The following is a 14636-nucleotide window of genomic DNA, read 5'->3' as shown; positions in this document are numbered from 1 at the left end:
TCTGTATCTTCTATAAAGTACCTGAATTTCATGAACTGAAGCCTTTGTTCAGTCCGGTGTTTTACGTTGTTTTGCAGATGACCAACACACAGATATTCCAAATTCAATTTCATACTGGATTCATAGCCCTGGGAACAACCACATTAAAATTCACCAAGTGAGTATTTTAAGCTGAACATTAATCAAAACCTGAAGCGTGAAAGCCCAATGAAGTCTGAAGGAGAATATTCACCGATGAAATGTGAAAAGTCTGTGTTCATGCATATATGGAAAGACTTTATATAGCTGTACAGAAATATCCTTTCCTTTTTAACTGTACAACTCTTGTCCCCATTTAGGCCTGAACTGGATGCTTGTGACTCTCCAGACAAATATCCTCAGCTCTTTCATGTTATACTGGACATAGAAATACAGTCTACTGATAGACAAACCGAATTAACTCCCCCATGGGAGAACTTCACCACGAAAGACATCAATCCAACCATTCTCTTCTCCTCTCATCAGGAGCATCAGGACACTCTTGCTTTGGCAGGTAAGAGCTGCATAGGTTTATTCCATTTCTATGCTTCCCTGCACACTGAACTTTGCTTTGCTTGATTTGATTTATTTGGTACTCTGTGCTGCAGGTAGAGGCCCCACTGATTCACCCCAGGATAACATAAGAAACGTTGGACAGAGTGCATTCTTCTCATCTCTCAGCTGGCAAGGTATGCACACTTGGGCTTCAAAGCAAAATCTGCTTCAAACGAGATAAACAACTGATTCCCCCCCTCCCTGGAGCACAGAGTGAGGCTGAAGGATCTGGTTGTAGCATTTCTTTCCTATTAGATCATGGTGAAGTGCTGGTCACACCCTTCTGTTGCAATTGAGTAAGAATGAATTTCTTCCAGTGTCCTCTTCAACCATTGCCTGCTTGTGCTGTGTATGACAATTATTGATACAGTTATAGTGTAAAGCTTTGCCTGAAGCCTCTTTTGATGCTAAACCCATCTTTAAGCTGCTTTTTCCTGATGTTGCACTTTATATGTAATGCTAGGAGAGTGTAGCACCAAGAACATTTGTCTGAGGCCACTTAATAATGCTGAACACCTTGAAAATCTCTCAGCACTGCCAAATGCAGCATTCCTCCTCCAGTATCAGTGCTACATTGGGTAGGAACATTGTGTAGATTACATTAGGTAGGAACCTGGTGTGAGAGATCCTTGTGGGCACAGCTAGGAGGGTGATTTATGTCACTCCTCCCTTACAGTGAGCCTCGTTTTGCCTGGATTTTAAGGCATGGCTGGAGATTTATGTTGAATGCTTGGTCCTGTCCCAGAAACTCATTCAGTTTGTATCTCTAGGCATTACACTTGCTGACTCTTCAGGAGGAGAGTCAATTAATCTGCCTCTGCTTCCTGATCCCTGAAGCTGGCTCCTTACAGTACAAACCAGGAAAGACTTTAATCTTTGCAAAGGACTCTCATTTTAAGATCTAGCAAAAGGCTGTTATGATACTGTCAGTAGCTCTGTGCTCTGCTTGCAAGCTGATTTTAATGGGACCTTTGTGATGACAACACTAACGGCTACCTCATTTTATTTTCAACCATCATTTAGATCAGAAATCTGACAAAAGCAGCTCTCACCCCACCTCAGAGGATCGAGCAGCGCTGGTGCATGAGGAAAGCGAGCAGTCAGATGACGAACTCTTGTCCCTTTCCAGTCAGCACAGTAATGCCAGCGGTGACAAGCCTCACGGGACACCAAAACACAGCAAAAAGCAGCAAGAGCCTCCAGCACCACCTCCACCTGAAGACGTGGACCTGCTGGGCCTGGATGGCAGCCCTATGAGCAAGAGCTTTCCCTCACAGCCCACAGCTGCCCCCTCTAACTCAGACTTGCTGAATGATTTGTTTGGGGTTGGTGGGGCAAGTTCCCAGAGCCAAAGTGGACAACCCGCTGCTGAGGAGGTCTTCCATGTGGGGGGACCTGGATCTGTGCAGTCAACTCCTCGGCGTTCCGCAGCTTCAGCATCCCCATCCCCGTCCCCAAGGGTAGGAGAAGGTAATAGTGGCTATTCCTAGTGTGTGACACGGGGCATGTGCTTTGAGAATCCCACCTGGGTGATGTGCTCTGGGCTGTTGGACTCCTCTTGGTACACTCATGACATGAAAACAAGAGCTGTGAGGGATCCCAGGAGCCCAGCCAGCTCCTCTACTCTGTGACAGGAGAGTTGGTGCATCTTTACAGTCAAGAATACAAAGCACATTCTCTAGTTTGTTCCATAAGTGTCTGCTGGAGCTCACCCAAGTGTTTGGCTGCTCCTTACACTGGCATCAGTTATCAGAGATCATCACTTTTGCTTTGGCTGTGTGTCCAATGATGCATATGAGGAGAATATATATTTCAAAACCAAAAAAAGCCTCTTAGGTTTTGGGTAGACCCGTAGCAGTTTGAATTTGATTTTCCCTTTAACTTTAGGGGGTTTGGAGCTGTGATACCGATCCCAGGCTCTGAAATAAGGCTATACAGTTTTGCTGTTTCTGGTCATTCTGCAGACCATGGCAATGTGAGAAGGCCTTTTGTTTCCTCAAAGACAGACGGAGATCAGGCTGGCGGAAGGAGTGGTTGAATAGATATTAGAAAGAGGGATTTGGGAGGGGAGTTAAGTGAATATAGCAGAGCAAGTGAAAATCACTGGTAAGTGAGCAGGTGAAGAGCCCAATCCAAGTTGCTCAGATTCCCTTGGGGCTGACATCAGTAGCAGCTACCATAGGATGGCCATCAGCCAGCTTCTGAAGACTCTTCCGAAGTCATAGAATCATAGAATAGTTAGGGTTGGAAAGCAAATTAAGATCATAGTTAGAATAAAGAACCCCACAAGCTTGGGGAGGTTTGTCTGTGGTCTTTATCAGAGCAAAAGGGACGAGAGCAATTATAATCTACTTGTAGTGAGACCTGTGAAGGGAGAGAAGAGATCAACACTGAGGACTGGAGGCAGGAGAGGGGAGAAGAATACAGATTTCAGTGGAAGAAATGGAGTCACTTGTATATAGAGAAGGTTCATGCTGTGGCAGTTGTTCGCTCAGTCTGAGAGTTATACAAGACAGAGATGCAGCAACAGTACTGGGAAGAGGCTTCTGGATATTGTTGCTGAGCTTTGCAGAGCCAGACTGGTGCTTGAAAGGAAAGGGAAAGTTTCACACAGCTTTGTCCCAAGCCAGGAAAGCAAGAATAAAAGCTTGTGAGATAAGTGAAGATTAGTAATTAAGTATCCTAAACAATGGATAATATAAATAATGAGTAATAAACAGCATTAACACAATGCATAGCTTCTAAGGATTGTGTCTTTCTTGCAGTAGTATATATTGCATCTCTGTTCATGATGTTCTTTACTTTAAACTTGTTGGCAAGTAAGAATTTGAGTCGCTTCCTAGGGGTTTCTTCTGTTGTTGGTAGGGGTTTTTATATAAAAGACACTAAACAAATTGATGAAAAGACTTTGAGAAGGAGCTGGATTTTTGTAACAAGTGATACTAAGTATTTTCTAAAGCCATTTCTAAAAGATGATCCTTTTACCCTTGACATGTGTAAGCTCTGACAGCCTCAGATTGTCTTGGACTGCATTCAGCTCTTGAGAGGAAGCAGGAATTACATCAGGGCACAAACTCCAAGCTCTGGGCTGTCCCTCACCACCCATTTACATACTGGCAGTATGTGCAAGTTGGAACTTAAATGCAGTGTCTAAGTATCTAAATATTTGCTTTGACCCCTCTGAAATTCAGCTCCTCTCTTTGGAAAAGACAGATGGGATCAACAGATGTGTTGCTGTGACCAAGTCATGCAGCTCTCTAGGTCCCCATGAATTTGGCTGGGCTCCCGATGCTTTCCAGTTGCTCTCCCACAGTCACATGCTGTCTCCTGCTTGGTGTCTGTGGGTATTAGCTTTTCTTCTCCACACACCAGTATCTTTTCCCTGAAGCCCATTCATTATACGAGTTAATGATTTAGTTTTCTCAAACATGCTTTCACAGCCACTGCCTTTGATCCGTTTGGAAGTAGCCCTAAGCAAACTGGTCCAGACCTCCTGGGTTCCTTCCTTGGTTCATCAGCTGTCCCTGGTGATCCTTTCCTTCAAGCAACAAGAAGTCCTTCACCAACTGTGCACAGCGATCCCTTTCATATGGGTAAGAAAGTGAGGCTTTTCTAGTGTATTTAAGTAAATGGGAAATGCTGCTTTTAAATAGTGACGGAGCCATTACGTACAGACTGATGCTTACCATAAAATGACTCTAAACCACAGAAACCCCACTAAGCAGGAAAGAGCTTTTTTTGTCTTCAGACTTAAAGCACATTCGTAACTTGAAGTGTGGTAGGACAAGACTAGTCTCTCTCAAGTCTTATACTTAATTAATAAGCTATTTGTATACATGAAAAAAGAGATGATGAAGAATGTCTGCCTGCATATTCTTGTGGTTATAAGGTCTCATTTGAACCAAACTACCATTAACTGCGCTAAATAGAGCATGGCATATTAAGCCTGCTAGAGAAAACACGCATCCTTTGGTGAATTTAGATACAGGCATCTGTTTTCTTTAGATCTGATAGCAACCCCGGCCAAATTCACAGTTGAATTTGACACTTATTTGAAGAGAAGGATTTTTATTTCCTTATTGGACTTTTTCCTTCTCTTGGTTTGAAATGTTCTTTAGTTGTGCCCTTCTCCTCCTGTGCCAAAACTTAATGTTATAACCTTCTCCGAAAAACATTCGGTTATGAATTTGCTGTCTGATCATTTAACACATGTCCCTTGAGCGCAACAGTCTTGTCGGAAAGCCAAAATGACACAGGAGGGAACTGGCGTGCTGCTGGCACTGCTCACATCCTTGCTTTGCCAAACTCGGGTACTGGATATTAACTCTGTGAATATGGTTTGGTCACACTTGGAGCTGGCTGCACTAATGAAAGGAATTTAAAGTGGTATCCCAGTGTGATGAGGTCAATTACAGTGTTCAATTACAGTGCTAGTGTATGTGGATAATGAAAAGCCAGCAGGGTGAACTGCATGGATGTACAGGCTTTATTTGATATGGGGTTAAAGGGAGGACTGTGTGTGTTCTTTCTGGTTTACATCTGTGTGGGCTGCTTTGCTTTTTCTCCATCCTTGCCCTTTACGTGTAGCATATTTCCTTGGGTCAAGATGTATTCTGAAACACAAAACCCTGTGTGTTATTCTAGTGATAAGGTTTTTATAAATGAATATATGAAGCCTCCGATCAAAGCTATCATAAAATGAATGCTGTAAATCTATGTCCTTCCCCACTTACCTCTGTACAACATGAGATCAAAAAAACCCCATTAAATTTGTAATACCCATATGGGGGAGAAGTTAACTTCTAATGACCAAACGGTAGATAGCCATAATATTCTCCTGCTCCTTGCCCCATGCTTTTCATGGACATTGGATTGTGTTGGTTTTGCTGTACTACTTTGAGATATTTATGTGTATTCATTCTGCTTAGCTTCTAGCACACCAACGGTTTCCATACAACCAGATGTTTCTGGTAGTTGGGATTGGCCCAGCAAACCAGGTATGTATCCTAAATATTAAGGGTGTTTAACAAAAAACCCTCAAAGAGCCCTGAGAGAAGACAGGCAGAGGGAAAACCAGTGGCTGCAGAGAATAGGTTCCCTCTTTCCACTGCTTAGCACTTTGACTAATACACTATAACTTCAGTCAAGGTTTCAGTCTTATCTCAACCTGTTGTCCTGGTCTCCCAGTCATCCAGGTGAGGACTTGGCTAAAACCTACTGAATTCTTTCTGTTCCAAAGAAAATCTGGGTTTCTTTCCTCAAGGAACCAGGGCCTGAAGCAGGACAAGTGCTTGGGGAGGGTGTGCGTAGGTGTGTTTCATCCCAGTGTAGAGCAACAAGAAGGACCTGGGAAGCGCTACACGTTCCTGGGATGCCACTAAATAAGAGCATGATTCTTTCTAGTCTTGAGAGAATATATATGTCCTACTAAAAGTTGCTTCCCCAAGGCTCCTGATTCTTAAAATACACTAATTTGTCATAATTACCCTGTCACTGCAGACAGTCGAGGGAACATTCTTGTTGCTGAGCCTAATTGTAAGTGGGTGTGCAACTAGTCTGGAACAACGCTGAGTTGAGGCTGCTTAGAAACATGACAGTAGTACACTCAATTTTAACTGCGGTCTTCTAACATCAGGCGACTGAGCTGCGGTCATGTCAAATAGGGGTAAAAACTGAGTTATTTTTCTTTTATATATGCGTTTTTTTCTCTTTAAGGTGGTCTAGGAATGGGAAGCAAGTCAGCTGCCACCAGTCCTACGGGATCCCTCCACAGCACTCCCACCCATCAGCCTAAACCCCAAACACTGGATCCGTTTGCTGATCTGGGGACTCTTGGAGCAAGTTTAGCAGGTTTGCATCCCTATTTAAAACTAAATAAGGAATTACCAGCTCTGTTTTTAAAGAAATAGGATGAACAGCTTAGGGTGTGTGGCAAAGAGCTCTGTGGGTCCTCAACTGACCTGTATACCAGTGCTGCCTTGAAGCTTTCCCTTCTGCTTGATTCTCTGTAAGCTCTCACAAATCTATGCTTTTACTGATAGACCACCAAAAAACCTCTGAGTAACCTGCTAGGACCTCAGTAGACAATATGAACTGCAAAGCTTAACCTCTGTCTGCCAAGTCTAAACAGTCTCTGGCTAAGGATGCCCTGTGTTTAACTGGAGAACTGTTGCTACACACCTTGGAGCAGTGCCTGGGAGGGAACTTTGGCTTTTCAAAGCCACTGGGGTCCTTGAGGAATTGTCTCCTTCTAGACTTGATTCATTTTTGTCCTTTCTGAGGAAATCAGAGAACTTCACTAATCTGCCTCTTCTTCTTAGTGGAGTCTGACCCCATTTCCTTTGTACCTGGCTACAAAAGACTGTGCGCTTGGCTGTTTAGGCAAGCATCTTCTCCTTGTTTTCTGTCACAAAACGATCAGCAAATCCTCATCCCCAGTGTTAAAAAGGCAGTTCTGAGAAATTACTGACGTTTTCCTTAAAAACCCAACATCTCAGCTTCTCTGATAAATAGATTTTTCTTCCCTTTGTCCCTTCCCTCAGCTCTTTGCAAGCCACTGTGGTTTTATCCGATGTTTGTTTTCCCCTTTGCGTCAGTACCAGCATGGTTCTGGAATTAGGTTTCCCAGTTCCCTCTGCTGGAACACGAGCTGCTCTGCAGGAGCAAAATAAAAAGTCAGCCAAGACCTATGTCGGAGCCATTGAGGTGCTTTTAAAACATGTGTTCTCTAGCAAAGTTATGGAGTTTAAAAACAAATGACTTGGCATCCACAGGATATTTAACCACATTTTCTGTTGTTCATGCCTAAGTCAAAAGCACTTCATCCAGTTTCCATGACATGTTTTAGAGCTCAAAGTTGAATGTGAATGTTAGTCTCAAATAATAAAACATTAAGACTGCATAATTCCCACCACAAACTAAGCCAGAGGAGCATCCCCTAAAGTAATGAGGTGCTGAAATGCCACCTCTGTGGGATAGCCTTACATCAGCACAGGATAAAGAGAGACCATTTCAGTGACCCAGCTTCAGTGAGCGCTTGAGCCCAGAACCCCCCCGTGTGCAGGGCTGCACCCCCAGAGCGTGAGCAGCAGCTCAGGGAGGGGATCCTGCCCCTCTGCTGTGCTCTGGGGAGACCCCCCTGCAGCCCTGATCCAGCTCTGGGGCAGCAGCACAAGAGGGACGTGGAGCTGCTGGAGCGAGGGCAGAGGAGGCCATGGAGCTGCTGCGAGGGCTGGAGCAGCTCTGCTCTGGAGCCAGGCTGAGAGAGCTGGGCTGGGGCAGCCTGGAGAAGAGAAGGCTCCTGAAGGGGAGACCTGAGAGCAGCTCCAGTGCCTAAAGGGGCTGCAGGAAACCTGGAGAGGGGCTTGGGACAAGGGCCTGTAGGGACAGGCCAAGGGGAATGGCTTGAACCTGCCCGAGGGGAGACTGAGCTGAGCTCTTAGGCAGAAGCTCTTCCCTGTGAGGGTGCTGAGATGCTGGCACAGGGTGCCCAGAGAAGCTGTGGGTGCCCCATCCCTGGCAGTGCTCAAGGCCAGGTTGGACACAGGGGCTTGGAGCAAGCTGCTCCAGTGGAAGGGGTCCCTGCCTGTGGCAGGGGTTGGAGCTGGAAGAGCTTTAAGGTCCCTTCCAAGTCAAACCAGGCTGGGATTCTATAATTTTATGAATAATAGTTCAAAAGTAACATTACCCTGCACCAGGGTACAGCCACAGCAACTTGGGTTCCTGGCTTGCTGCACATAGCAGAAGCCAGTTATGTGGAGGATTTTGTTTAGGTCCCCCTTTCAGAAGGCCAGTCAGTATCCTATGTGCTGATGCCCATTGTCACTCCTTTCTCTGTACTCTTCAGGTGGCCCTTCATTTGCCAGTAAACCAACCACGCCAACAGGCATGGGTGGAGGATTCCCCCCGTCGCCACAGAAACCCTCTCCCCAGCCCATGGGTGGCAGCGGCTGGCAGCAAGGAGCTGGGTATGGCTGGCAGCAGGCACAGCCCAAAGCGCAGCCGAGCATGCCTCATGCCTCCCCCCAGAACAAACCCAATTATAACGTGAGCTTCTCAGCAATGCCGGGAGCACAAAACGAACGTGGGAAAGGACCTGCTAACGTTGGTAAGCTCTTCAGAGATCAGCATCCAAAAGGTTGCTTCCTTCTAATACTGCTTTAATGCTAAACACTTTAACAGGTCAGAGTCTAAGCACCTAAGTCATGCTGATCATCTGATTATATATAAAGTTCAACCCGACGGTTCTACTGTCCTATACTCTGAAGTATGCTAATATTTACAACATCCTCTATTCCAAATGGGATTCACATCCCTGGAAGTGTTCAAGGCCAGGTTGGACACAGGGGCTTGGTACAACCTGCTCTAGTGGAAGGTGTCCCTGCCCATGGCAGGGGTTGGAACTGGATGAGCCTTAAGGTCCCTTCCAACCCAAACCATTCTAGGATTCTATAATTCTATGAATAGTAGTTCAAAAGCAACATTAACCTGTGGGTCTCTTGCACACTTATTAGCACTGGGAGATTGTTATAGTATTAAGTCTTGGGGGGTGGCTTTAGGTAGAAAAGCAATGTTAAATAAACTGTATTGTGATAACACCTTCAAATCTTTTTGCTTTTCAAGATGCGAAACCAAAAGTGTCTGCAGATTTTGAAGATCTATTATCTGGTCAAGGATTTAATGCTCACAAGGACAAGAAGGGCCCCAAGACAATAGCTGAGATGAGGAAAGAAGAAATGGCTAAGGAGATGGACCCTGAAAAACTAAAAGTAAGGAATAGTCTTGTTTATGCTCTTACAGTCATTTAACATGTCTTTTGTTCTCATCATGCTGGAGGTTGCTTGAAAGGTGGAGGGGACAGTAAGCACCAGCCATCCTGTACATGGTGCAGCTAATCTGTCGGGTCATTTAGTGACAACGATCCTTAACTCAAAAGATACACATCCACAGCAGAGTTCTGGTTGAGCTTACTGTAGGTGTGTAATTAAGTAACTACTGCTTGAGTACTTCAGAGTGCAGGCTCCACAGCATTGCTGGTTCCCAAGAACCTTGTGCTATCTCTCATGCTTGCTTTCCATAAAGGAGCTATCTAATATACTCAATAGCATCATACACTGCTGTGCTCCCCGTTCGCGTGCCAGACAGCAATGAACTAGTGTGATCAGAAAGACAAAGGCAGAAACTGCAGGTTTTGGGAGATATATGGAAGAATCTCCCCTATCTCATCAGAACGAGAGATGCTACTTAGAAAAAGAGGTATGTTTTTACGAACTCTCTTGTGAAATAGCTTCTCACAAATAAACCAGATAAAAAAGCAGGGACCATCTCTGCCAGTCCTGGTTTTTGTGAAATGAAGGGTATTCTCCCCGTTACGAGATTACTTTGGGGCAGAAAGCAAGAACTTGCTGCTGTTTGTTCATATATTTCTGATGCTTTCCCTGGAGATGAGAACATCCTTTGGAATAGATTTAAAACTCCAAGGTCACATTTCTGTCCTAAACCACACTGTGGCAAACCATGGCTTGCCCAGTGTTGCTGTCAGTGCTGCTGGTCTTCCGCAGCACTCCAGCCCTGATTAGCAGGCACAGCTAATTGAACTAATCCTCCATCTCATTAATCTTGCCTGCTTTGGAATTCTCTCATCTCTCCTCAATAAATTGCCAAGCTACAGATCTGTTATGAAGGGAAGGAAATTTATACTGTCCTGCTTGATGTTTGAAGTATGAAACCAGGAATTATAATTACAGAAGGATACAGAACGGAGAGGAAAAGCCCAGGCGAACTTCTATAGAACAGAATGAATGAATGTTTTAATTTTTAACCTTGTGAAAAGGTTTTCACCTTTAGAAAGTGTGTGCCAGCATCCATGCTGAACACGAACGTCAGCCTCTTGTAACCAAGTGGGCAGCTGTCAGGCCATCGAGTGGGCAGAACAACTTCAGCAATTCATGTGGTGCTGCTTAATGTGTGCAGCATTTCTCCCCCAGCAAGCTGCTGAATCACTGAAGCACCCAGCTGATTCTCCCTTCCTCATATAATTCCCTTTGCTCTGATGCATTTTATTTCATCGAGTCACTTCAGTTCAGCCTGGAACTGTTAAACCTATTCATCTTTTGGTTTTCATATTTACTTCCCTCTCCTCCTCTCCTTCTCCAGCCATTGGCTAAGATGGCAACCACTAAGGCAGACTATATCATGTAGGAAAGTGATGACCTATTTCTTTATTTGACTGCTGGATTGCAGGTAGCTAACAGGCATGTGAAGAGACTTGAAGCTTCTGACTTAGAGCTTGAAAGAGTTTGTATTGAAACCAGTCTTCAATGTGAGTCTTTAGAAGAACTTAACTGAAGAGATACACATCCACAGCAGAGTTCTAGTTGAGCTTACTGTAGGTGTACAATCAAGCTTGCTGAAGAGCCACACAGTTAAACATTTATCTTTTGACTATTAAACCTAATGACTGTTCATGAGGGTTGCAAACTTGGTAATTTTAGCAGGGATGTTGCTTAAGGTATGTCTTAACTTTCAAGCAATGATATAAAATATAATGACAAAATAGAGACTGACAGTTATCTTCCAAAGGTTTTCTAAAGCTTGGAAAGAAACCTAAGATGCCTCTTGGAGTCATTGCTATTCAAATGAAGAAATTTTGTCCAACTCGAATGTCTAAGGCATAAATTAAGACTCACGTTCTTCTCTCCAGATATTGGAATGGATTGAGGGGAAGGAGAGAAATATAAGAGCCCTGCTGTCCACAATGCATACAGTCTTATGGGCAGGAGAAACCAAGTGGAAACCTGTTAGTATGGCAGATCTGGTCACGCCAGAGCAAGTGAAGAAGGTCTACAGGCGGGCAGTGCTTGTCGTTCATCCTGACAAGGTAAGGTTTTCCTGCTCCTGCATTGATCAGATATTGTCATTGTTCTCTTAATCAGAGAGAGCTCAATGTGTTTGCTTAATTTATCTGTGCAAACAGCTTTATAGAAAGTAGTAGTTCAAGATTTTTGCCAGTTTCTGACCAGTGAGGACCACAACCACTTCCAGCCCCAAGACTGTGCTTGGCACATGCTGCTCCAAGCAACAGAGATTCAGATCTTCAGCTTTTGTCACCCTCACTTTAACTACAAGCCATACTGCTGATGAGCAGCAGTCCATAATATGGCACTCGATAAAGGAAATGAGGGTGTGATAAAGTCATATGAAAAGACAGGGGTCTCAAAATCAAAAGTCTAAAATGGAAGAATTGGGTTATCTGATTACCCAGCCCATGGCTGGTGGCCTTGCTGCTTACATTTGCCAACCAGATTGCAGTGATGCCATTTGGGAAACCCTGTGGTGATGATGAGGCTTCCACCTTTGATGAAATGGAGGTTCTGAGGGTCTGAGGACAGCGGGCAAGGCTTAAGAAGATGTGGGCTGCCCAAAGGCTTGCAGGAACACTGCTTTTATCAAGGAACTGTGTCAAGTTGCAGCTTTTTTCCCTTCAGTGCAGGTAAAATGCCTCCTGCAGAGCCCAGGTTGAACTGTTTTGCCTCAGGAGTGCAGTGTTTTATCACACTTGGGGGTTGTCAGCTCCGAGGAGCTTGAAGAGCCAAGAAATTCTTAAGCTGTAAACAAAGGAGAACAAGCAGCCCTCAACGGTAGCTTATTGTTGTCAAAGTGAAAACCGTTTGTGGAAAGTAAATGATGACCGCTTGAGAATCTCGCTGCTCAAATATCAACTTTTGTGTAGTCTGATTTGGTAGATGTGATATCCCTCTTTCTGCTTTCATTCCAGGCTACTGGGCAGCCATATGAACAATATGCAAAGATGATATTTATGGAGCTAAATGATGCCTGGTCAGAATTTGAAAACCAAGGACAAAAACCCTTGTATTAGGTACTTTCTCAGTCTCCACACAGACCTGTGCTAGTGCTTATATAGTCTCTTGTCACAAATGTCACAGATCAACCAAACTCTGGCTGGAAATTCGGAAGTTTCAGAGCACTAAGAGCCTAATACTTACCATGAAGAACAAGAGGAAGGTTTCCTTATATTTATACCAAGAATCCTGAGCTCAGAGGAACTCTAGCCACCTGGCTTGCCCTAGGAGAGCCACGGGGCTACAGTTTCTTGTAACTTTCTCTATTTTCCTTTGGATTCAAGTGGTGTGAGACAGAACATGTTCTGGGATAAGGCAGAATTGTTCTGTCTCCAGCGCAGTGTAGCTGCTGAATTTCCTACTTTTTTCTTTGTGATATGGCAACACTTCAGTCAAGTTCAACAACTGGTGGTGAAGCCTAAACTTCAATGTACTTCCATCCTAGGTTTGGATCCGACTTTATCAAATGTAAATGTACAGATGTGGTTTAGGCACACTTCTGACTGTCACCATTTGCTGCTTAATTATCCATATAGTGTTGTATGCCTGAGTAGAGACAAAGCTGAATCCTGGGTTAGATCAGTGCCCCCTGAATGCTGCTTTACGTTAATATTATACTTCACCTTGCAAACCAGCAGTGAAAAGTGCAGAAGAAATTCCTCAGCATTATGGAGCAAGTGTCTGCTAAACAGCAAGTAATTGATGTTAAACAGTACCTTGTTCGTTTGTCAAACAGCAGGTTTAGGGGGTGAATCCTCTGACAGGGGAAGGTTGAATCCACATCTGTAAAAGTGAGGAATAAGCATGTACTGCATTTCCCATGAAGTTCTCATCAGTAGCTTGAAACCGTCAAACAAAAGAAATACCAAACTAGAACTGTGCTGCACAGTTCTAGGAACTTCCCAGCCTATAGGTCACACTTCCCCTCCTGAGGATTCAGAAGGCTTTTTCCAGCCCACTTGTATCACCTCTATGCCTTTATCAGCTCCAGAGCATGTGGCCAAGGCTCTTGGCAAGGATGCAGTCTGTTGTAACTTCACTTTTCAGATCATGGTGTACAAGCTGTCCTGTAGATATCTGTGGGCCAGGTCTGATTTTTTTTAGGTAAATACAGTGCAAATTGATTCTCTTAAAAGTTTATATTGGACCAAAGCAATAATAATCACAAGAAAATATCTCTGATGCTGAAGCTGGAGCATCTTTCCTAGCTAAACAGAAAGTTACACTCTTCACCCCAAATTTTGGTGTTCCCGTTTTGTAGAGTAGCTAAAGCTAGCAGTTTATTTTCCAACACGTTGTATCTGTATTTGAGCTTTGAAAGGGCAGGTATATTCAGAAGGTGGGCAGGTATATTCAGAAGGTGGGCAGGTATATTCAGAAGGTGGGCAGGAAATAATCTGTATTTACTGCTTAAGGAACAGGCTGCCATCTGATGCGAGTCATTAAAGCTGGTGGTTTTTAAAGACAATCCACTTGTTGTTGCACTTCTGTTTTCAAGTGGCAAAACTTACTGCAAAGAGTGTGTCAAAGTACATTGCTTTCTCTATAAAACTCCATCCTTTTGTTGTATTGGTCCATTATTTACCACCATTAACTGAAAATGTGAAACCAACACATAGGTCTCCTTTTATATAAAAGACCTTAAGATAATAGTAACAAACTGGATGTTATTTATTAATGTTTTGATCCAGTATGTGCTTGTCTTATTTAAAGAGATAACTGGAATGTGAATCATGTTCCTGTGATTTGTTGGTTTATTGTTTCTCATTCACATTTGTAGATATTGTGACCTATGCCTATATAATAAAAAGGATCTCATTACTATAACGTCCTTTTTTAATGATGAAAACTACATTAGCTTTGTATCGAGTTGGTCATGGCACAGGACTCTGGATACTCATATGTTCACAAAAGTCCATCATTAAACTTTATCTACCAAAAGAAACCCTACCCCACTTAAGCTTTGATTACTTCCATCCCTAATGTTTTTATGGATGCATGAAAGTATTAGGATGTACGTATATCAAAATAGTTAACTAACGATAAAAATTCTTGTCATATCTGGTAGTGACAGAGGTTATCAATGTTCAGGTTTACTGTTTGACTAAATTATTGTAATTTTTGTAAATACAGTATATACTCAATGAAATTGTGACTGGTCTAAAACATTTGTATATACATTAAAGAGCTCAAATTAACATA

General features: G+C 43.5%; 1 protein-coding gene across 5 annotated transcripts in view; it reads left to right on the top strand.

Moving 5' to 3' along the window:
• DNAJC6 (DnaJ heat shock protein family (Hsp40) member C6) overlaps window positions 1-14636 on the top strand; it is a 50530-nt gene extending 35894 nt beyond the window's left edge. For 4 of the 5 annotated variants that reach the window (XM_065673116.1, XM_065673113.1, XM_065673117.1 and 1 more), the window contains 12 exons: window positions 78-157; window positions 339-532; window positions 627-707; window positions 1597-2043; window positions 4014-4166; window positions 5502-5570; window positions 6289-6423; window positions 8420-8680; window positions 9196-9341; window positions 11276-11452; window positions 12350-13781; window positions 13824-14636. In XM_065673116.1, coding sequence (XP_065529188.1) covers window positions 78-157; window positions 339-532; window positions 627-707; window positions 1597-2043; window positions 4014-4166; window positions 5502-5570; window positions 6289-6423; window positions 8420-8680; window positions 9196-9341; window positions 11276-11452; window positions 12350-12451 — 1845 coding nt within the window. In that variant the 3' untranslated portion in view covers window positions 12452-13781; window positions 13824-14636. Of the gene's footprint in view, window positions 1-77; window positions 158-338; window positions 533-626; window positions 708-1596; window positions 2044-4013; window positions 4167-5501; window positions 5571-6288; window positions 6424-8419; window positions 8681-9195; window positions 9342-11275; window positions 11453-12349; window positions 13783-13823 lie in introns of those variants that run through there. The other variant, XM_065673114.1, reaches the window with a different exon arrangement.

This window comes from Lathamus discolor, chromosome 3, assembly GCF_037157495.1.
Source record: "Lathamus discolor isolate bLatDis1 chromosome 3, bLatDis1.hap1, whole genome shotgun sequence".
Taxonomy (NCBI): Eukaryota; Metazoa; Chordata; class Aves; order Psittaciformes; family Psittacidae; genus Lathamus; species Lathamus discolor.
This window is presented reverse-complemented; position numbering and strand designations above follow the sequence as displayed.